General features: G+C 49.3%; 1 protein-coding gene across 1 annotated transcript in view; it reads right to left on the bottom strand.

Moving 5' to 3' along the window:
- The window catches only part of IL17RD (interleukin 17 receptor D), a 61,814-nt gene extending 41,808 nt beyond the window's left edge, over window positions 1-20,006 (bottom strand). The window contains exon 1 of the mRNA XM_036331839.1: window positions 19,793-20,006. Within this exon, the coding sequence (XP_036187732.1) occupies window positions 19,793-19,918 (126 nt within the window). The 5' untranslated portion in view covers window positions 19,919-20,006. The remainder of the gene's footprint in view (window positions 1-19,792) is intronic.
- Between the last annotated feature and the right edge of the window lie 2,365 nt (window positions 20,007-22,371).

Genomic DNA, 22,371 nt, shown 5'->3' with positions numbered 1-22,371 from the left:
AAAGATAATCCTAATAATAGTTTACATTATCACAAACCAAAGTTTATATGAGCAGCTAAGCCCCCTTTCAAAGCAGAGGGCAGCTGCTGGTAGGGCGGAGGAAATGGTATGTCAGAAATGTGACCTACCTTCGAGTTTGTTTAACTCCGCTGTCAGCCACTGCTTCCTTCCGCCACCTTCCACTGGGATGGGGCGGGCGGTATCCCCTTTGAAGTGTTTTCTTTGCAAAGGCAGAGGGAGCTCTCAACACTAGGAGAACCTCATCTCCACTGTTTCGGGAAACTCCTGGCAAAAGCCTAGTCACCCTCATCCGTCCCCTGAGGGTGAGAATGGTGACCCCACCAGAGAGGCAGCCCTGGGGACACCCCCTTACTGCCCCCCCCCCCAGGAGTCAGGGGTCCATGTCACGATGAAGAGTCTTGGTCCCTGGAGGCTGCCAGGACCCTACGGGAAGGAGGCTGGGGCGCGGAGACTGTGCTTACACCAGATCCGCCAAGTCGCTGAGATTCTCTGGACATCACACGCTCCTGAAAATGCTGACCCCACACAAACCCCTTTAACCAAAAGTCCTAACATGTGTAAATTGGGTATCTGTTCTCAGTGGGGTAATCCAGTCCTTATTCACAGAGTGTCCCAGATGCCCGAGTGCAAGGCCTGCTGGGCCCTGGGGGAGAGTCTAAGGGGGACCGAGATAAGGGTGAAGTGCCCAGGAAGGGACGTTTCGGTGGAGGTGACAGACACGTTACTTGATCCATGACTGGTGAGTGGACAGGCACCTTTTGGACGTTACCAGCTTCACATTTCCAAATGAGAACACTGGCGCCTCTCAAGCCACTTATCTGGAGTTAAATATGTCTATACCCACAGGCACAGGAGGTGCATCGGAACAGAGAAAGGGTCCCTTCCCATTTACCTCCTTGTTCCGTTTTCATTGATACGAAGCCCATTTCAAGATGTTTTTTCCAGCCAAGAGCTTTCTGCAAAGGTGGAAGCTTCCACCAGCCCAGGGCAGACCAAGGGGAAGGAGCGCCCAGCCAGGAGTGGACTCCAAGGCGCGGTGCCCCTGCCCACCCTCCCAGCCTCATGCAGCCGTCTGGCCCAGCCACCAAAGCACGCGGATGCACTCAGTGAGCCACCAGCTAATGGCACTGGGGAGACCCTCAAAGACTCTTCTGAGCGTAACGGACCAGTTATGGTGTCCAAGTGTTCTTCTGGCAGAGCCCCTGAGCCACAGGCCAAGGTGGCCCCCACTCCCGCCCTGGTGTTGGGAAGGTTTGGGAAGGCCGTCACAGCCCGGCTTTATCGGGGTGAGAGTATTCAGATGTAGAAGCTGCACACCCCAGGCACATCTGCTCTGCTGCTGCTGCAGGTGGAGGCACTGGTTTACAACCACCCAGGGCCTTCCCGGGGCAACCTGTCATCACTCCTGTCTAAGCTCAGAGCTTCCAGAGGGCGTGACCCCTGGAGATAAGGCTCTTCATCAAGTCAGCCTTCCTGGGGGCCCTCAAGTTGCAGGCCCTTCTGGCCATTGAATGGGTGACCTCTTCCCCAACCCCTCACCATCTCTTCCTGCTCTGGCCTATGTCACAGACCCCTCTGGAGGTGACCATCTTCCTGACGGCTTATCGGGCTTTCTTGTCTCCTCCTGCCCATCAGGGGACCCCAACACAAACCTCCACCTCACCTCCTTAAAGCTCGTCTCCGCTTTTCCCTCCGCGCTCTCCTCGGTCCCTGCAGGGCCACACACCCTTGTATTATAAGTGCGAGTCCGTTGCTCTGTCTGTTGAGGTTGGTAAGGATTCCCCTTTGCAGAGGAAGGGGCTGCTTTCATGAGGCTCTTCCAGAAACGCTCGTATGGCAGCCAAGGGACCCACTAAGGCAGCACCACCTTAACCTGGGCAGGTGGTGAAGATTCAGAGGGGAACCTGGGCGACAGCAATCCCTGGGTGCGGAGCTGGGGTGTGGACGGAACACTCCCATAACCTCTCCGGCTTTCCTAATAAGAGCTTGGTGCAAATGGGGGTGGGAGGGGGTAACAAAATTAATCTCTCAGCTCAGCAATTACCCACATGCAGATGACCTCTTGTCCTTATTATCTGTGGCTGCCTTTCTCCTGCCCCCGCCACCACCTAGCACATACCCCGGGTCCTCTCCCCGACAGTTGCTGACAGAGCAGTCCAGGCCTCCGGGACTGTCAACACTCCCATGTAATTCTGAGCTCTTGGGGAGTCTGAGGCAGTGCCCTTGTTTATGGATTCAGTGATTGATGGGGCCCTAAAAGCTCCTGGCCCAGAAGACTAAATGGGTTAGAATCAATCATTAACAGTCATGTCACATTAAAAAACAAGTGATACGAGAGGGCCCTTGACCAGGTGAACAAATGCCCAGAAAATGCAAAGGATGGAGGCAGGTGGACACCCTGGGCAGCTCCGAATAAACAGGCAAATCAACAATGACCGGGGAGCCCCTGGGCTCACTTTGCAAAAACAAAGCAATCTATGTATGAATTTTTTAAAATTTCAAAACGATATGGAGGACAAATACTTTGCTTTCGTTAGAAAATATCTGGCCAGCTGGCGTGGCTCAGTAGTTGAGCATCAACCTATGAACCTGGAGGTCGCGGTTCAACTCCCGGTCAGAATTGGGGCACATGCCCGGTTGTGGGCTCGGTCCCCACTGTGGGGCGTGCAGGAGGCAGCTGATCGGTGATTCTCTCTCATCATTGATGTTTCCCTCTCCCTTCCTCTCTGAAATTAATAAAAATATATATTTTTTAAAAAGAAAGTATCTGCAGAAAGGACCACACACAGGTGACCTTTCTCAAGAGAGATCAGAAGCAGACACCCAAGTGCAAGAGGCAAGAGTCCGGGTGGAAATAGAAGTGATCAATTCAATACGGAGATGGAGTGGGTAGGCAAGAAAAATGTCACCCTCTGAATTAAAGGTTCTAGTTATCTCAATAAAAATCATTGCTAAGTTCTTAAGAATAATTCTAGTCTGACTGTCCCATTTTCCAGATAAAGAAACCGAGGGTCGGAAGGAGGGGTCACCTGCCCTGTCCACAGTCACACTCAGCTGGTCTGGGATGCCCGGCTCTCTTGTGTGGCACCAACATAAATGAGACAGTCTAACAGAATGGCTTCTACCCCAATGTCCAGATATATAAAAACTCCAGTACACTATGAAAAATTTATATTCTATTTATGGGAAATGCATAATCAATGCAAAATCGACCTTAGAAATTATATATATATGAATGACCAAATGTTTGCTAGCCAAATTGCTGGTACAAAAAGAATTCCCATGATAAATAATACTTACATTTAACTGTTTTCATAATGTGTTGTTAAGTTGCAAAGATCCACTCAATCAATATTCCTATTTTAAAACCCTCGTTTATTCACTTAAACATTTGCCCTACTGCTCTCTACTAAGCAACATTTCATCCACACCTTCCTTTAATACTACCAGACTTACAAACACTACAACTTACTCAGAAGATAAATCACCAGGTAGCAAGATTCCGTCCTTCTCTAATAAATCCAAAATGAAAGAAGTATGATGTACCACCAAAATAACAGAGCCAATAGAAATTTTAAGTGTCAATATTTTTGAGGCTGTGAGAAAATGAGCAGTTATTCCTCTGGTAACAGACGGCCACGAATCAATCACTAAATAATTGCTATGCGGCCAAGCACAGAGCTAAATGTCTTAAAGACATTATCACACTTAGGTCTCAAGACAATCCTGAAAGATAAACTATTAACCCATTTTACAGATGAAATTTCCCCAGGTCACAAAAAAATAGTAGCCAATGGTAGAGTCAGAATTTGTGGACCAAACATGGCCCTTTTCCCAAAACACAATTCTTCCCAGTCTCGACCATTCTACAGGGCAGCTGGTAAGCACGCAGCACGAGCTGCAAAGCCTTCGCTCCACTTTGGGGAACACATGCCAAGCAAACAAACCAACATGGTGAGGGGGGCAGGCAGAAAACCAATCTGTACGAAGATTTCACAGCAGCTTTATAACAGCAGTAACCTGGAAACAGCTGGCAAGGGGCAGGGGAGGGTACACAACATGAAAATACCATGTGGCCGCTAAAAGCGGCATGTCTGTGAACCATGTTAACACATGAAAATATCTTTGAAAACAAGTTTAAGTAAAAAAAAAAAAAAAAAATAGCCATAACAAAAACAAACACAGTGATTTCAACTCTACAGCAAGACGTATCTGTGTGCTCAAGAGTGGGAGAATCAGCCCTTAATGCCCATTAAGCTGTTTTTTCTTTTGGCATTAGTTTGACGTTACCAGTCTGTAAGAGCCACACAAGGAAACCCTGCTTAAATATGCTGTAATTCAGAGTGCCCTTCTCTCCGTGATCCAAAAGGTGACGTTTTCATATAAAAATAAAATTAGCTCTACTAATTTGAAAGCCTAAGGCATTTAAAATAGTAAGTCCTATTTTAAAACCAGATTAACAAAACCTCCTTAGTGATAAGCTCGTACGTAGCTCATGAAATTTTTTGTTACCCATTTAGCAAATTTATTGAAGAACAAGTAAGTTTACAAATTGGAACATTATTTCCGTTCACCTTTTGGGTCGCACTAATAAAAGGCGCGCTCTCAGCACCTCACTCTTTTATAACGCATTGGGAAAAGTAGCACTATGAAGACAGCGTAAATCCATGGGGGGGGGGGGGTCTAAGAGTGCCTCAGCACCAACCAAGACGGGGCCATGTGCTCTAGGCATCAAGTGGGAGGTTTATGCCCAGTTACCCTTTTTATAAGATCTCGTTCTCCAAAAAGGAGGAGGATATGCCCAAGCAGGTTCTTCATCACACTCCGTCCAGGGAGGCAGGTGGGCCAGGCTCACCCTCAGTCAGACCAGACACCTCCCCAACCGGTCTGTACATCGCTCCCCTGGGCCCTCCAATGGCTTCCTGGAAAGCCTGTCACTTCAGGGGAATAGAAGCACAATTAAAGAGCATCCGAGCTAACCACTCATCTTTTAAGACCCATGAGTTGGGAAGTTGGGCAAGGAACGGGGCCAGAGCCGGTGCTCTCCGACTTCTGCACCAGGGGAAGCCGGCAGACGCCTCCACTCGGCAAGACTGTCCTCTGCCCGGGCAGGTCCCATGTCAGTCTTCGTTCCAAGAAGACTTTTCCGCTGTCCTTACCAACCCACACGTCCTCCGGTGTTCCCGTCTTGCCTAATTCTTGGGATGACTTACTATTGTCTTTCAAGCATAAAGGACTACTGGGCCCAGGGTGCACCTGGCACAGAGTCAAAGCCCCGATAGGACAATGTCTGCTTCCAAGGGCAAGCTATCCAAGATGGCAGCCTCAACCCCCATGTGGCTACTTAAACTTAGATTCATTTGAGTAAATTAAATTCAGTTCCTCAGTCGTGCTAGCCACCTGTCAGTCACAAGTGATTGTTACTGGACTGTGTGGGGAAGGACAGTCCATCGCCACAGGACGTTCTACTGGACGGTGCTGGTCGGAGAGTTCAGCACCTGCCCACCTGCCTCTGCAGCTCCAGGTGACATCTCACAGCTGGACAACTCTTCCCAGCGGTCACCAGGCACCATCTGCCACCTCGTCTGACACCTAAGTGATAACTCAGTTACACCCAGGCAACATTTTGAGTTTACACATAGTAGAATGGACGTTTGTTGGTGTACGGTTCCATGAGTTTTCATGTGTAAACATATACAAGTAAATGTGTAAATGTATGTATTTGTGTATCCACCACCACAATCAGCATAAACAACAGTTCCATGATCCCCAGAAATTCCCTAGGACTGCCCCTTAGTCAAACCCGCCCTCCACACCCCAAAAACCCTGCCAACCACTAACCTGGCAGCTTTTGTAAAAACTCAGATTCCTGGCCTTCCCCTGGAAATCCCACTTAAGCAGGTCTGGGGTGAGGCCCGGAATCTCCCCTCACCCACCCCCACCCAAGAATGTTCCTCAGGTGATTCTGGTAATCAGCCAGGTTAGGGAACCTCTGCCTAATCCTAGTTTAATTTGATTATCAGCAAAGCCTTCTCCGGTACCTAGTCTTGCTCTCTTCCCACCCCCATGAGTTGCTTTGTTACACATGGCAGAAGTCCATCTCAGGCTGGGGGCGCGGAAGGCAGGGCAAGCCTGGCCGCTGGGGGCATGGGCAGGGAACGAGCGCTGGCTCTGGTTTCTGGCGGAGACAGGCCTCTCTGCGTCACGTGGCCTCCCACCCTAATCCCTTCCTGGCTCTTTGTGCCATGGAGTCCTCATCTGGAAAAAAAGGAGCCACATCAGAAGTAACTACCTCCCTCCGAAGCTCACCGGGAAGCCATGATTTAGATACACACGCAAAGGCCTGGGAGGCCAGGTACCCGTCCTGCATGTATCCCCGCCACACCCGGCTGCTCTCCTCACTCTGTTTACCTGACAGATGGATGTAGGAGGTCAGGACACAAATTACAATAAAATTGCAGCCTTAAAAAAAAAATCAAAATGTGTTTTTCCTCCGAAATTCGTGATCCCAAGGGCCAGGGACCAAAGGCCATTTTTTAAAGGGGAATTTGGAAGAGTTGGCATCATCTCAGAAAACCACCTCTGCTCAGAGAGTAAACAACAGTTACAAACAGGGTGAACACTTGAGTTCAGCCATCCACCTCCCCCTCGGCTCCTGCTCTGCTAAGGATTCCTGAAAAACACTGAGAAGTTTAAGATGATCAAAGGAAAAATATGGCCAACATAAGACATGCTATCAGTTAACATCACATGTTTATTTAGCCCCACCAAGCCAAAGAGAGAAGATTGCTTGAAAGGGAGAGAATGCCTGCTTAATCAAGTAAAAATGCATTCATTACTATGCTATTCAACTCGGCTTTCCTGAAATCAGACACTTTTGCCCCTAGACCATAAGATTGAAGCGATTTGAAATGAAAATATTTCCTGTCCACTGCTTGCCAGTTTCTAGCCCCAGAGTGATATAACAGATGACATCCAGTACAATAAATGCTTTTATTAACCATAAATTTGAGACTGCTTTAGGGATTTGAAGTGTTGGGTTTCATGCTGAAAAAAATGTAATGTTATCCACAGACCATCAGTGAGTCACAAAAACAGAGGCACAGGTTATGCTACTTTGATCAAATGATGGTCATCCCCCCCCCCCCACACACACACACACACATACACACAAAATCGTCTTTTGCATTTAAAATCATAGTTGCATTCACAGCACATCTTCTAGGAGCACCACAATAGTTTAATCATATGTCTTGGAGAGTTTAATGGAAATTCATCCCGAGTGCGGATTTATAGAACCAGCAGCTTCTGTTAAACAGAAAGGAAATTGAAAAGTGTTATGAGGCTATGTGAGCTGAGAAATTCAAATACTAAAATGGGACCCCTAAATCAGAGTCTCCACCTCAGCAGTACTGACAAAATGGGCCAGATAATTCTTTATTGGGAGGGCCAACTTGTGCACTGTGGGATGTTGACCAACATCCCTGGCCCCTGCCCACTAAATGCCAGTAGCGTCTGCTCCTCTCAGCTGGGACAATCAAAAATGTCTCCAGAGATTCCCCAAATCACCCCCAAATGAGAACTATTGCTCAAAGTCAAATTTCAGGCCGTGTTTAGCAAATGCTGCCTGATGTCTCTTTATACAAAGACAATGGGGGGGGGGGGGCTTGCAGCCTTAGGCTCTCAGCCTCAGTGCCTCCAGTTCCTGGCCTCAGTGCCTCCCCCCCCACACCCCCCCCCACCCCCCCACCCCCCCACCCCCCACCCCCCCCACCCCCCCACCCCCCCCCCCCCCCGCACAGAAATCCTTAGAGCCCCACCCCTTGCTTTGGGACATCAAAGGCGCTCTGCACTTCCACCAAAACCCAGGGGAGTAGAGCCATGGAAACAAGAACTTTCTCTCCTGTGACCAGAGCAAACCAGGCAAAGCAAAGGCACCGTGAGCGCCTCCGAGGGGAGGCCCACCCGGCCCAGCCTTTGTGTCGGGCCTGCATTCCAGCACAGGGCCCGGCCCACGGGGCTGGGCTGCCCCACCAGCATCCAGAGTGCTGCTTTCTGGCCTTTCACTGTCAGGCCACAGAGGGGACCGGGGACTCGGTGCCAGAAAAGAAAATGAAAAGCGAAGTTGAACCTCTGTGGTCCATTCTCTGGATGCTGAATGTCCCACTATTACATCTCGGCATGACATTTCACGGCCAGCAGGGGAGGAGGCCTGGCCCCGAACGCTGAACAAATGGCAGGCGCACAGGCCCGCCCCTGTCCTCGCCGCCGCCTGGACTTATGAATAAAAGATGGGGGTTTTGTCTCTGCCGTTTCCCTGGTACCCTCAGGAATAACAACTTGTCGCTTTTTGATGTTTTAACTTACTTTGGAAAAATAACCAATATTAACTTTACGTGTCTTTGACCCTTGAGTCTGGGGAAGGGACAAATAAAAGAAAGAAAAGCCATGTAATCAGGTAGAAGATAGTAATTCCGGTTAAACTAATGAAACTGTCTGTAAGGGGCTCTAATAAAATAATTTAGGCGCTACGCACGCACAGAACTAAAAGGCTGGAGACTGACTCTGAGAACATGTTTTGAGTGAAGTGGCCTTTACTGGAAATAAAGTTCAATGTTTTCTTAGCACAAAGGAAAGCAATGGCTGAATTTTGGCGTGAGGAAGCACTCAAGCGTAAACCTGCCCCGGCCAAATAGAGGTTTTAATAGGGACTCATTCCCAGTCGCTGAGGGCGACATCGACCACTGTCAGCAATAAGCCCATGTGAACAGCAAACGCCTGAAGCATTCTGGAGACACAGAGCTCCTAATTTTGAGAGAGCAATGTTCATTTCAAATGATTTTTAAAGAAAGAGAGATTATAGCACAGCACAAATGACACCCTGCACCTTTCTGGACCCTCAGTTAGGAAGAGGGGAAGCCGAATGTAAAGCATCGTGTTCGTTTGTTTTTTAAAGACAACACAAGACTAAACTGGGTTGACTCATTAGGAAGGTCTCTGTGTACAATTTGAAGGTGAAAAACCAAATGTTTCTCATTGCCATACCTGCATCTATATTGTCTACCTACTGATACCTAAAATACAACTACTCACAGTATCACCTGTAGCAGGATCTTGCCAAAATATTTAATTTGACCCTAATCCTGAGGAAACGATTAGAAATCCAAATTGTGGGACTGTCTACACAAGTGACCTGGACTCTTCAGAATGTGTGTGTCATAAAGGACCAAGGAAAAGGTGAAGGAGCTGTTGTAGATAAAGCAGACAGGCCATCGAAACATAATGAGTGGGAGGCTTCGTTGGTTGAAGCATGGTCCCACACACCGCAAGGTCATGGGTTCAATTCCCGATCAGGGCACATACCCAGGTTGCAGAATAGTTCCCCAGTTGAGGCATGTGCAGGAGGCAACTGATCAATATTTCTCTCTCACATCAATGTTTCTCTCTCTCTCCTCTCTCTCTCTCTCTCTCTCTCTCTCTCTCTCTCTCTCTCTCTCTCTCTCTCTCTCTCCCCCTTCCTCTCTAAAATCAATTAAAGAAATGTCCTCACATAACAATTTAAAAAAAGCAAAAAAGGTAATCAGCAATCTTGTCTGAATCCGGAATGTGATTCAAAATGAAATCATGAAGGACAATAGAACTGAGGTACACATGGTAAAATGCTAAGAACCGGTGACTCTAGGCAAAGGGGAACTGGTGTTCATTTTGCTGTTCTTTCAACTTTTCTGCAGGTTTGAAAACTTTCAGAATACAAACCAAAGGAGAGACAGTACAGTACAGAGAAGTCCCAGGTACAGGTGACTGGCTGGCTGGCTGCGGTCTGGGTGGGGGCAACAACAACGTCATCTTGCTGTTTAGTTTCAGAAAATGTATGCCCCAAAAATATTACCAATGTTTTTCAAGGAAAATTATATAGTCTTAATCCAGAATAGATCCAGGATAAATATAAAAACATTATAACATTCACTTCACTGGGCAGATATACACACAGCAGACATTTAAGACATTCATGTTTTACTGCTCTTTAAAAAGTCATAGGTCCCTTTAAAATCCCCTTTATGCCTTTGCCTAAAACTCTTCTGCAATGTGTCATTCTTTCTCCTCTTATCAGAATTCTAACGAATATAAAAACTTTTTAGATCGGCTCTTTAAACCTCCCCTTCTGCCCAAGCTCTCCCGGGTTATCCAACCCCATCATTTATTTAATGAGATAAAAGCAATGATGACACTAGTCTTGACCAACTCAAAAACTATCCCCTTAAAAGAAACCTGTGGCCCTTTAAGTAAGAGGAAGGAAGTTCAGTAGATGGGAAATGTGTTCAAGTGCAAAGATATTGGATAGAATTTCTGTCTCTCCAGGACTTCAAACAGGAGGAGAGCATGAGAGAAGCAGCCGTAGGAGGGTGACAGTCACCTTCGGCGACAGGACACGGGGCAGGACACTGGGGACCCACCGCTCTTGCCCCGCCTTGAAGCAGTCTTCGGGCAGCTCGACCAGATGTTACATTTTCTCTGCTTGATTTCAGTAAAACTGCATGACCTCTTTCTCAAATTAAAAAGGCAATGCTATTTTTTTAAACCACAGGAGCTATCTTTAGTGAAGGCTTCTAAGGATTTCATTAATTCATAGCCAGCCAACCAGGACTTTTCCCACAGTCTCCCACAAAAAGCTCGGGAAGTCACTGATTGCTTGGCTGGATCTGAATATGAGCAGAGAGGTAAGATCAGAAATATCTAGTTCCTCCCACAGGGAGGCAAGGCATGAAAATCAAAGCCAGGCAAAAACTCATTACCACAGCTGGCCGGCAAACCCACAGCCCCGGAAAGAAGGCAAAGAGCATCTCTGATTCTGGAGGGACCGTTCACAAGAGGGGACTGAAATAAAATGAGGCACAGTGTGCATGCCCACTGAGGGCTGATGGGAGGGAGGGCGGGCCCTTTCGATCCCGTGGCTTCACACAGTCCCAGCCAGGATGCTTAGTTGGTGCTTAGAAGTAACTTTTTACACGCTTCTCTCATCTGCAGGGCAGCAATCAGGACAGGCCAAATATCCTCTTCAAGCAACAATTTGCAAAGTGCACTCCCATCTGACGCTGGCCCCAATCATGCCTCTAGCACTCCCTGCAGCCCAGCAGCAGTCAGTGTGGGGCACACTGTCCCATAATCTGTGGTGTGAATGCAGAAGTAGTGCCCACTTTTATGCTATTCTCAGCACCTAATGCAACATGATGGCCAATGTTAACAAGACATAAGGGACTACAACTTCAGAGGAAATTTTTATTGTAACTGCTCGCCTTACATGCCACCTCCTCACAGAAGCCACCCAGGATCGCCCACTTGTTCAGCCTGCTCTCATCAGCCCATTTCGATTCCCTGCAGAGCACTTTGTTATTCGAGAAACAGAGAGGGAGAAACTACTAGGTGCTTGCCACTGACCTTGTGAGGCAGCAGGGACAGACAGGGAAAGCCCTGCTCTCATGGAGCTGACCTTGCAGTGGAGGGGACAGACGGACAGACTGGAAAGCACTGTGTGTGTCCTGGTGAAAAGTTCTCTGGAAAAAAATAAAGTGAGGAAAAGGGGATAGAGGAGCAGTGGGGTTGCTATTTAAATAGAGTGGTGACGTCTGGTATTTTGTTACCCTACTCAGGCCATATCGCATAGAAAGCACCACATACTCGCTGAATGAAAGAATGGTCACTGCAGGTCATTCTTAACAAGCCATTCATGTGCCGGAGAAACTGTCCGAGCTGCACCTCACCATTCCTAACAGGCACGTGCAGGCAAATTCACGGAACCCCCATTAACGAGTCCCAACCTCCATCTTCAACTTTCCTGTCCCTCTGCCCTCCAATGAGCCACCCTCCTCCAGCTTTGCCCACGTCTCTCTTTCTGCCTAGACTGTCACCTCATGCCCAGGCGGTGTGGCTCACTGGTTGAACGTCAACCTATGAACCAGAAGGTCACAGTTCCATCCCAGGACAGAGCACAGGCCTGGGTTGTGGGCTTGATCTCCAGTAGGGGGCGTGCAGGAGGCAGCCGATCAATGTTTCTATCTCTCTCCCTCTCCCTTCCTCTCTCTGAAATAAAAATAAAAAACAAAAACAAACTGTCACCCCTCCTCCTGGTTCCACTCACCAAGAGGCCCTGCTCCATGTCCCCTCAGCAGACCTGACTTCAGCCATCCTGATCCTCTAAACCACCCACATTACGCTTCTTCATACACAAATCAAGTTCCCGCTGCTTTTTTCACCACATCACTGCCAAAGGCTGGATGCATCCTCACCAGCTCTGGAAACATGCTGGGAGGGGGGTCTGACTTGACTAAATGTGGGCCTTGTGGCACAGGTGAAATTCACATGGGGAGGCCAAGTGGTGGTGGAAACGCCTCACAGAGAAAGGTGGGCCTCCACCAAAGCAGGGGAAACTGAGACAAGGCAAGCAAAAAGGCAGAGTTACTGGGAACCAACTGAGGAACAGACTAAAAAGCCAGACTTCGCCTCGGGCCTGGCTCGCCATCACTGCAGAACCGCTCCACCATCTGACACAGAGTAGCTGCTCCAGCAACAGTCTCCTGCCTCCTCACTCCAAATAAGTCTCAGACATTGCGCAGTTACAATGAATGCTAACCGTGCGAGGGCCTGTGCCCCACCCAGACAAACGGGCCCGCTGCAGGGGAAGATGGGCATCAACTGCCACTCAGCAGGGCCCACAATGGCTGCTGCGCCTGCACTCGGTCTGGACTGCATTGCATTTGCCTCAGATAAAAGGAGGGCCGTTTCAGGAGAGGAGAAACCAGAAATCACCTGGACAGAATAAAACCACAGAGAAATTTCTAAACCATATGGCCTGTCTCAGGAAAATGGACCTCTTCGTTCCAAGGAAACCCTCCTTCTATCCCCATCCACCCTCCCCCTCTTGAGTAAAACTGTCCATCCCAGAACAGAAGTCTGGGGCATAGCCAGCATTTTTTTAAAAAGGGTTACCATTCAATGGGGGGGTAGAGGGGGTCTACAAAACTGACAAAACAGAACACTTGGAAAGACTCCTAGTTTTCAAGAGAATAAAGTACTTTCTAAACCCAAAGAGTTAGGTTTTTAAAGTCGAATCCCTTATGATTTCAAAAGGATTCATTTAAAGTATTCGCTTAACGTGTGAGATGTAAATATCCATCTGAACATTTTAATGAATACTATTAATTTCCCTTCCCTTTTCAAAGTTGCTCTTCCCACTTTATATGGCATTTCTGATAAGTTCAAGCAAGCTTCCCTACAAAGCAGTAATTTTTCATGAAAAGCCTCATGATTAATGTCTATTAGAGCAGTTTAGAATGAAGAAGCATGCAATAAAATTACAATTTGCTCAACTCCCAACAATACTTGCCATCTACTGCCCTTTCAATTCTTAAGGTACCAGCCTTATGCAAATAAGACATTTACCATTAGGTGTACTATAAAACAAATGCTTCTAGAAAGTGCACAGTAGAGGTAGTTTTCATTTGCGCTATTAAATCAGACAATTTATAGGGCAACTTCCGTTTTAGAAGAGAATTACATGTGTGTTCACATCACATCTTTATTTTGTCATCCATCTAGTGATTTGTTGAGGACAGCTGGTACCTATTAAGTCCCCCCTTTAAATAAATGTTGTAGCCTTAATTAGCTACATCCACCTTCCCCCAACATTTCCAAACAAGGAACCAAAGAAAAGGGAAGCTGTTTTTATCATAGATACTTCGAACAATGGAGTTGTAAATGTTAAAATAATAGTCTCCATTAGAAACTAACTAGTTATTCCTTTTTTAGGCCCCTTGATAAAAACAAGATACAGATGGAGTTCAAATTTCCAATCTTTGTTACTTAGGTAATTTTTTAATTGTTCAATTTTTCGTTTCCTGCCTGCTGTTATTAATTAAATCTTCTTTTAAGATACTGCTTGGGAAAGGATGAGGGCCAGTCTCCCTGGAGATAGACTCGGTATTATTTATGCTACAAACTTCCTACTTGGACTTCTGAGCACATGAGACCAAGCAGACGGAGTCTGCAAGCAGGGAGCAAGCCCCCACGGTTGTCTGTGAACAGACAGCATGCTCTTCCCAGACACTGCAGAGTTTCCAGCTTACACAATGAGAAATCCAGTTGATCAAATCATTTTTATCTGCCATATGCAGACAAAACATACATTACTTTGATGACAATTTAGGCTTCCCTTCTTTAAAGAAGAAAAAAAGTACCCATTCGTGCATTCAGAACTTCAAGTGTGAATTACGTCAACGGGCTAAATTTTGAGCAAGGTCCGGAGCCATCTCAAGGATTCTCCCTCAGATCTGTTTTCTTAGAGACATGCCCCAGCTTTCATCTGCAGTAAGACTATCTGTTTCAATAGGATGTGATCACTCCTGGGCTTGTGTCTTTTCAATCAGCCAGTGGCCCTGCGGGGTTTAGAGTGGCAGAAAGGAAGTGGCCTGTGGTTAAACAGAGGAAATACCAAGGCATTTTAATAGAGCAAATAGTCTCTTTACTTCCCACCAGGAAGAGCTTCAAAGGCCCCGGGCCCTGGAGGAGACAATGTGTTGCTGGGCCATCAGTTACCTAAACGTGTGGCAGGCCCATTCAGAAGGACTCAGCAGCCAAGACAAACACTGCCTCCAGCCCGCTGGGCCAGCCAGGATACCAGGAGATGGGGCCCAACAGCACCAGCACAGACAGCCCCCTGGGCTTGCTGGAGGCAAGGAGACCCTCCAAATGCAAAATGGAAAAGATCTCAGCTGCCAGGCTAGCGTGGCAGGAGAGAGGTCGGCTCCAATGGAGCTGCCCCACCCCAGCCAGTGAAGTTCCCACCTTAAAAATCAAGGGTGGGGGCCCAAGCTTCCAGAAGCCTACAAACCCATCCATCAGAGGCAGGCGCGACAGGCAGTGAGGAGGAACGAAAGGGACAATTAATTGTGATGGGGTGGCCCCAGCAGCAGCAGCAGCCATCTGCTGGGGCAGGGTATGTAAAAGTTTAGTGACCAATGTGGGAAAAGAAGGTTTGAAATGTTAAAAAAAAACACACACACACAACACCACATTTTAGGCCAAATGGAGCTTGAAAAATACTCAACTTAAAATAAAGACTTAAAAAGGCATTAGCAGTTCTTTCCTTTGCAGGGACGCGTCTGTGAGGTTTGAACGGCTGAGAATATGATTTGGATCCTGCTCGACTCTTTCCTGAGACTGTTTTCCAGACAAGGCCAGCTGTTCTGGGGAGGAACCCAGTGGGAGTGTCAGGTCCCCTTCCCTCCCGGCCTCCTCTTCAACCCCAGGCCAGAGGCACCCACTCAAATGGGGATGCCCTGCCCCGCTGGCTCCCCACGTCCTCCCACAGTCAACCTGACCCCTTTCACTGTCCGGGGCTCTGACACACTCTCCACTCTCACCTCTAAGCCCAATGAAATGATTTAGAATCAAACTGATTTTTTTTTTCCCAAACTGATTTTAAACGTTTAGAATGTGGCTTCTCTCCCCTTTCTCCTGATCCTGGAAGCCTGTCCCCCAAAGCAATGTCTCTCATCCTTGAGGGAGCATCAGAGGAACGTGTTAAAATGCCAATTCCTGGGCTCCACCTCACTCCCATGCTTGTCCCATTCACCTTGAATCTGCACTTTAACTAGCTCCCAAGGCAATCCTGATGCTGGAAGCCTCTGGATTCACAGTGAGAAGTCTTGTTCGGAAGTGGTTGCTGGTCGCATTCACCCAGCTACATCCTGAGTTAATAACTAGCACAATGCCCCGGGCGCTGCAGGGGCTCGGGGTCGAGTGGGGAGAGAAGGGAGGGCTGCTCAAGAGAGATGGACGGGGGCCAGGAGGGTTCCCAATTAACACTGCAGAGCAGGTCGGAAGAAGTATCGTACTTATAAAAAACGTCCCTTTGAAAAAAAATGTGTCAACCAGCACTGAGTCCCTTCTAATCAAGAATTCAGTAAGGGACACACAAGCATGTATAACACGGACAACATGGCCCCAGGACAGGCAGACCAGATGTGGGCTTGGGAGCCCTGAGCTGCAAGTGAATGAAAACGCATCCAATTCAGAATCAAATAAACATGCCTGGGCCCACAGCCAAGGAGAGTTCTTGGATCGGACTTTATCAGGGACCTAAATTTTAACCAGCTGGAACCTCTGCTTTTCCAAGTACCACCCTATTCCTTCCTACCTTTTGAGATGAAGTATTTGCCTTAAATGGGAAACTTGCACTTCACTGTAAAGACAATGCCAGCATTCTAGCTTCCTGAATTCCTGAAGCAGCACACATTTTGGGGCTAGAAGTTGTGTTCCAGGCTAAGAGACCAGAGAAGGTGTGCCCCATTTAGGTAGGAAGGTAAGCAATGTTTCTCCTCCCCCACTGCAGGAAAAGCCACTAAAATTAAAACCTGCAGAAGAAGACTCCTAATTGTCTGCTCCATAAACAGGCTCCTCAGACACTCAGCAAGACAAAGGGGGAGGAAAGCCTCAGCACAAGTCATTGACAGAAAGTTACCCAACACAAACTCACTCATCTCACTATTGAAGAGCATGAGTTCAGACCCAGTGTCAACGACGATGCAAGACTTCCCCTCTACAAGTTTGCAAATTGGTGCTTTTGGGGAAAGTGTATTTATTCCTCAAAGAGCAACTTTACCTGGCAAGGGCCCTAAGAGGTTTTTTTTAGTTAAGTAGTGGAGGAAGTGTGCCCATAACTCATTTCTAAAACACCGAGCTGTGTTCAAGATGGTATCGGCCCTTAATTGCACCGCTAATAATGGGGAGGTTGTGAAATCTGACCACGTAAACCAGGCCGGCTCCTCTGAGAGCAGCCCTAAAGGGTGTGTTAGCAGAGCTGCCAGGGGAGGGTTAGCTGGCTGCAGTCACCTTACAAGTCCTGGGAAAATACACACTCTTGCAGGGGCAAGAGTTCCTGGAACAAATGCTTCCTGGAGATCAAGGGGCTATTCGCTTCGCTCCTCTCCAGCACCCAGGTCACGCCCCTCCTTCAGGGCTCACTCTCCATCCCGCTGTCCCCCTCTGAGGTTCTGTGTGGCCTGGACCCGTGGGAAGTCCGCTCCTGTTTGCCTCACCCATTGTCAACCCTTAGTCGTCTATGTTCACATAGCCCCAGCCATGCTTGAAGCAACCTCAGAACTGAGACCAACATCTGTCTGTGGACTGAACACCCACTATCGGGTAGGAGACTCAGACATGAATCAAATACACAGGTCCCTGTACACCAGCACTTACTGGCCAGTCCTTTGACAGAAATTTCTGGAAGAACTTAGCTAGAGAGATGGGAGCAGGGAAGGCTTCCCACAGGAAGTGATGAAGGAGCTGAGGTGTAACAAGAAGGAGCACCAGCAGGAAGAGCATGTGCCTGAGCCTGCAGTGGACAGGACATTGGAGCCTGCTGCTCTGATCTCTCCCCCACTTCTTAAAATCTATCACTGAACACAGGCTTTAGCAGAGTCTAATAGGGTTCAGCCACGATGTGCAGGGCTCCAGGCTCTGAGGCCGCCACATGAGGTTAGGTGCCTGCTGGCAGAAACTGTCTGAAGACACGGATGTGAACAAATGCAGATGATGTAGTCTGGTGAGAACCAAAGTGCAAGGACCTGCATGAGAAGGCAAAGCAAGGGGCATAGCATTCTGGGAGGCCTTCTCAGAGGAGGCATCACCTGAGCTGAGTCTTAGGCCAAGCAGGTTCTCAGAGAAAAAAGGCATCCCAGGATCAACCTGCCTTCGCAGCAAAAAGGGCACAGGAGTTAGGAAGCAGGGTGAGAGGGGCTGGGAAGCTGGATATGAGGGCAGGTAGACAAGCTGGGTCAGGGAAAGCTGGTGGCTCCATCGCATGCACCAAAAGGCAAGTCCAAGAGGGAAGGAGTCGTGCAGGTCGGGAAGAGCCTGGAAGCTGGAGATGGCCCAGAGGCTTCCATGCTCATCAAGAAGGGGACGAAGATGACCCAAGGAAAGTTCTGGTGGAGCCCCAACTAGAAGCTGTGGTAGGAGGGGGTCAGCATAAAGGTGAGGCCCCTGGGGAAAGGGCACCATGAATTCTGTGGGGGTGCAGGTTGAGGGGAAGAGAACACATTCCCGCAGGAAGAGAGAACAGGCTTGGCTCCTCACCGCATGAAAACTTCACAAGCTTTGTGTCCTGACACATGAAGCCACTTGGGCAATTGCAGAAAAACAGGAAATTGGACTGATTCACCTATGCCGTCATATGAAATCCGGGCATAAAATGCCTGGGATGCTGTTACTGTTATTCAAGAGCCAACTATCAGTCCAAATCCAAAAAACCCAGGAGGATCAACATGAGATAGCTCTAAGGAAAACTTATAACTGGACACTGAAGAAAACTTGGTATCTATTTCTTGTTAAATAAAAACACAAAAGTGGTATTTTATTAAAATGGGAGAGAGTAAGAAAATGTGATGTTTTACTCTAACAGGAAGGAGGTTTATATTCACTGTGGGGTTGTGAGACGACAGGCTATGGCTGTCTCATAGTGCAGCTCTGGGGTTTACAGACATCCCAGCTGCCTGGCTCACACCTGGCTTTCCACACTGTGTTTCTCAGGATGTGGGGCAAGTGAGCGAGAGGCATCAGCCTGTGGCCCTAAGGGGGTGTCATGTCTTAGGCTCTGACAGTGCTGAGGCCCCCAGGGCACTCCAGAAGCTGTGGGTCAACCCACCCCTCGGAGCAACAGCGCTGGGGAAAGTAGGAAATGCCCATTTACTCCCATTCTCCAGGCGAAGAAATTGAGGCTCATGGCTGCACAGGAGCAGAGCTGCCTGAGCACAAAGCCCAGCCCGTGTCCTCTACACAAGGCTGAAGGCTGTGAGTGCCCTGAAGCCGGCCCGCCCTGGCTTCCGTGGGAGGTACGGGGCAGATGGATGCAGCCTCCAGAACCCGGGACCGCGGCGCCGAGGTGCGCCCAGGCCCTCACCCTGTGCCCGTCCGCCCCGACAGCACCCAGGGAGCGCTCGGCTCCTGGGACCGGGCTCCAAGCACACGCGTGCGCCTCTCCAGTGCTGTCTCGGACACCTGACCGAGATGACAAATCTTGCCTCCCTTTGGCGATGAAAAATATCCTCAATTCAAGCTGCGGCGTGGAGTGGGGCAGGGATCATCCGCGAGACTATTCGCAGATGAAGGGGTGAATGAGGAACCAAAATGTCCCAGCAAGTCAGGAGTCGGGGGTGGTGTGAAAGTGGAGTGAGACGGCGGGACTAGAAGGAACAAAGCGGCCGCGAGCGGGGGCGCACCCCTCCCCGGCGCTCGGGGTCCGCTCCTGGCAGTCCCGCGAGTCTGCAGAGCCCGGGGAAGACGCCCACTCCCGCTCGAGAAAGCGCCCCACGACCGGACAGCTCGGAGGGTCCCAGCTCCGGGGAGCACAACCCTGAGGCGTCGGAGGTACCGGGCCAGGAACAAAAGATGGGGCGCCCTTCTCCCACCCGCCGCCCTACTCCCACCCGCCGCCGGGCGCCCCTCTCGCCCGCCTCCGGGAGCGGGACCCGGGCCCGTGGCCGCGTCTCATTAGCAACACAAAGCCGGGGGTCTGCGGCCCCTTTCATCCGAGCCGGGGCTGGCGGACGCGAGCCCGAGAGGGAAGGAAGTCTGGAGCCGCGGGGGACCCCGGCCCGGCAGCGGACCCCGCAGAAAGCGAGCAAGTCCGCGCGAGCTCCGCCGCCCGCGAGCACCTGTGCGCGCCGCGCCCGCCGCGCCTGCGGGGACCGCGAGAAAACCGCTGTTCTCTCCTTACCCTCCAGCCACAGGTGTCGGCGCCCCGCGCTCTGCCGGAGCCCCCCGCGGCCACGGCCAGCTGCGAGCCGTTGAGACAGGCGTTGACAGTGAAGAAGACAGAGCAGAGCTGCAGCCACGGGGCCATGGCCGTGCGCTCGCCCACCCCAGCCGTAGTCTGCGCCCCGGACGACCGCCGCGAGCCAGCCCGGAGTGGGCGGTGGCGCCGGCGGCAGCGGCGGCGGAGTGGGCCGTGCCACCGAGCATGCGCCGCCGGCCCGTGCTCCGCCCCTTCTCTCTAGGCCCCGCCCCCCAGCCTGAACTCCGGTGTTCTGGCCCCGCCCCTCCAGTCTGGCCCTCCTTCTTAGCTCCGCCCCTCCTTCTAAGCCACACCCCTATGGTCACGCCCCAAGTAACCTCGGAGAAGTTGGCAGCTGTAGTAAAAGACCCCTCACTTGAGGTCTTTTTTTTTTTTTTTAATATATTTTATTGCTTTTTACAGAGAGGAAGGGAGAGGGATAGAGAGTCAGAAATATCCATGAGAGAGAAACAAATTATTTCTGTAATCACTTTATCATTTCTTGTGTTTCAGGGGATAATGTGACTCCTAACAAAATCCAATCATTGTATTAGGTATTTTTCTTTTAAATATATATATATAAATATATTTTATTGATTTTTTTACAGAGAGGAAGGGAGAGGAATAGAGAGTTAGAAACATCGATGAGAGAGAAACATCTATCAGCTGCCTCCTGCACACCCCCTACTGGGGATGTGCCTGCAACCAAGGTACATGCCCTTGACCGGAATCGAACCTGGGACCCTTCAGTCCACAGGCCGACTCTCTATCCACTGAGCCAAACCAGTCAGGGCAGATCTTTTTTTTTTTTTAATGCAAAGGATTTGTGCAAGTGATGCCTGCTCCCTTCAAAATCTTGGGAAAATGCAAAGAATATAATAACAATTTTAATAATCCTATATAATAAAAGGCAAATTTGCAAATCGACTGAATGGCGGAATGACCGGTCCCTATGACACGTACTGACCACAAGGGAGCAGATGCTCAATGCAGGAGCTGCCCCCTGGTGGTCAGTGTGCTCCCATAAGGGGAGCGCCGCTCAGCCAGAAGTGGGGCTCAGGACTGGCAAGTGCAGCGGTGGTGGCACAAGCCTCTCCTGCATCCGTGGCAGCGCTAAGGATGTCTGGCTACTGGCTTAGGCCCACTCCCTGGACTGCAAGAGGGCGCAGGCCAGGCTGAGGGACCCCCACACCCTCCCCTCTGCCCCCAAGTGCACGAATTTCATGCACCAGGCCTCTAGTAATTTAATAAGCACCTACTCTTTGCCAGGCCTCTTCCTGAATCCTTCCAACCACACAGGGAATTGTGGGTATTATTGTTATCCCAGTTTTCCGCACAGGAAAGTTAAGGTAATGTGATGGTTAGAGAAATCCTGGCTGGGACCTCGGACAAATGACTCCCTCTCTCCTGTAGACTGGAATAAAAATAAGAGTAAGTATCCTAGGCTGGGGAGGATTCTATTGGTTAACACACAGCAAGCACTCAATAAATGCTACAATCGCTCATTAACTGACTTGCATAAGGTCACACAGCTGGTACACACCAGACCTGAGACTCAAATTCTGATCTGACAAAACCAATGCTCTTGTCAAACTTACCCTTGTGAAGTGGACAGTATCTCTGTTTGGAAGAGGAAGCTCAGAGGCGAGGAGGAGCTAAGATCACACAACTTCTCACCACAGTCCTCCTCCCTGCTTTGTTTTGTATATTTGCACTTGAATCCAACCACCATGCTCTTCTCCATTGCTTCCTCCTTTGTCTAGGCTACCACCCCCATCCTCCTCCACAACAAATAGCTCCTCACTAAATCATCCCCAACCCCCATAGCAGGGGAAGTCAGGGGTTTTACCATGAATGTCAGGGGCTGACATGAGGCCAGGACCACATGGGTGTTGGTGAAACACTAAGGAAATCATGAGGCTGCGGGCTCCTTAGGCTCCTGAATCTATATGACATTGCAGCCTAGATATGCTCCATAATTTATTAACCAATCCCCTTCTGAGTGATTTCTTTTATAATCAGTGATTCAAAAATATCCTCACACATTTATCTTGATTCAACTGTTTCCTAAAGATACACTCCTAGAACCAGAACTGCTAGATGATGCACACTTAAAGTTGCCAAACCGCTCAGTATCTCATTGCCATGTTCATTGGCTTTTCTGACCAGGTATTTAGTGGCCATTTGCATTTCTTCCTTTGTCCTGGAGTTTGGAGCTTAGGAGAGAGGGAGGACCTTGAGGGCATTGGGGAAAGGAGGGTGTTTCTCCCTGGGTTTTACTCATGTCACCATATGGTTGAGTGTCAGGGATGCCCCAGCGAAGTTCCCTCTCCCTTTCCAGCCTCCACACCCACCACTGTATTTCCCTCCACCACAGCTCACTGCCCAGGCTGGCAACTGACCGCTCTGAAAACATGCTGCAGAGCTGAGAGAGCTCCAGCTTCTCTAAAGGAGTGCAGAGGAATGAACTAAGTTTCCACTATGAGACACGGTCAGAATGACATACCTCAGGTCAGGGACTG

The sequence above is a fragment of the Myotis myotis genome, unplaced genomic scaffold, assembly GCF_014108235.1.
Source record: "Myotis myotis isolate mMyoMyo1 unplaced genomic scaffold, mMyoMyo1.p scaffold_m19_p_13, whole genome shotgun sequence".
Taxonomy (NCBI): Eukaryota; Metazoa; Chordata; class Mammalia; order Chiroptera; family Vespertilionidae; genus Myotis; species Myotis myotis.
This window is presented reverse-complemented; position numbering and strand designations above follow the sequence as displayed.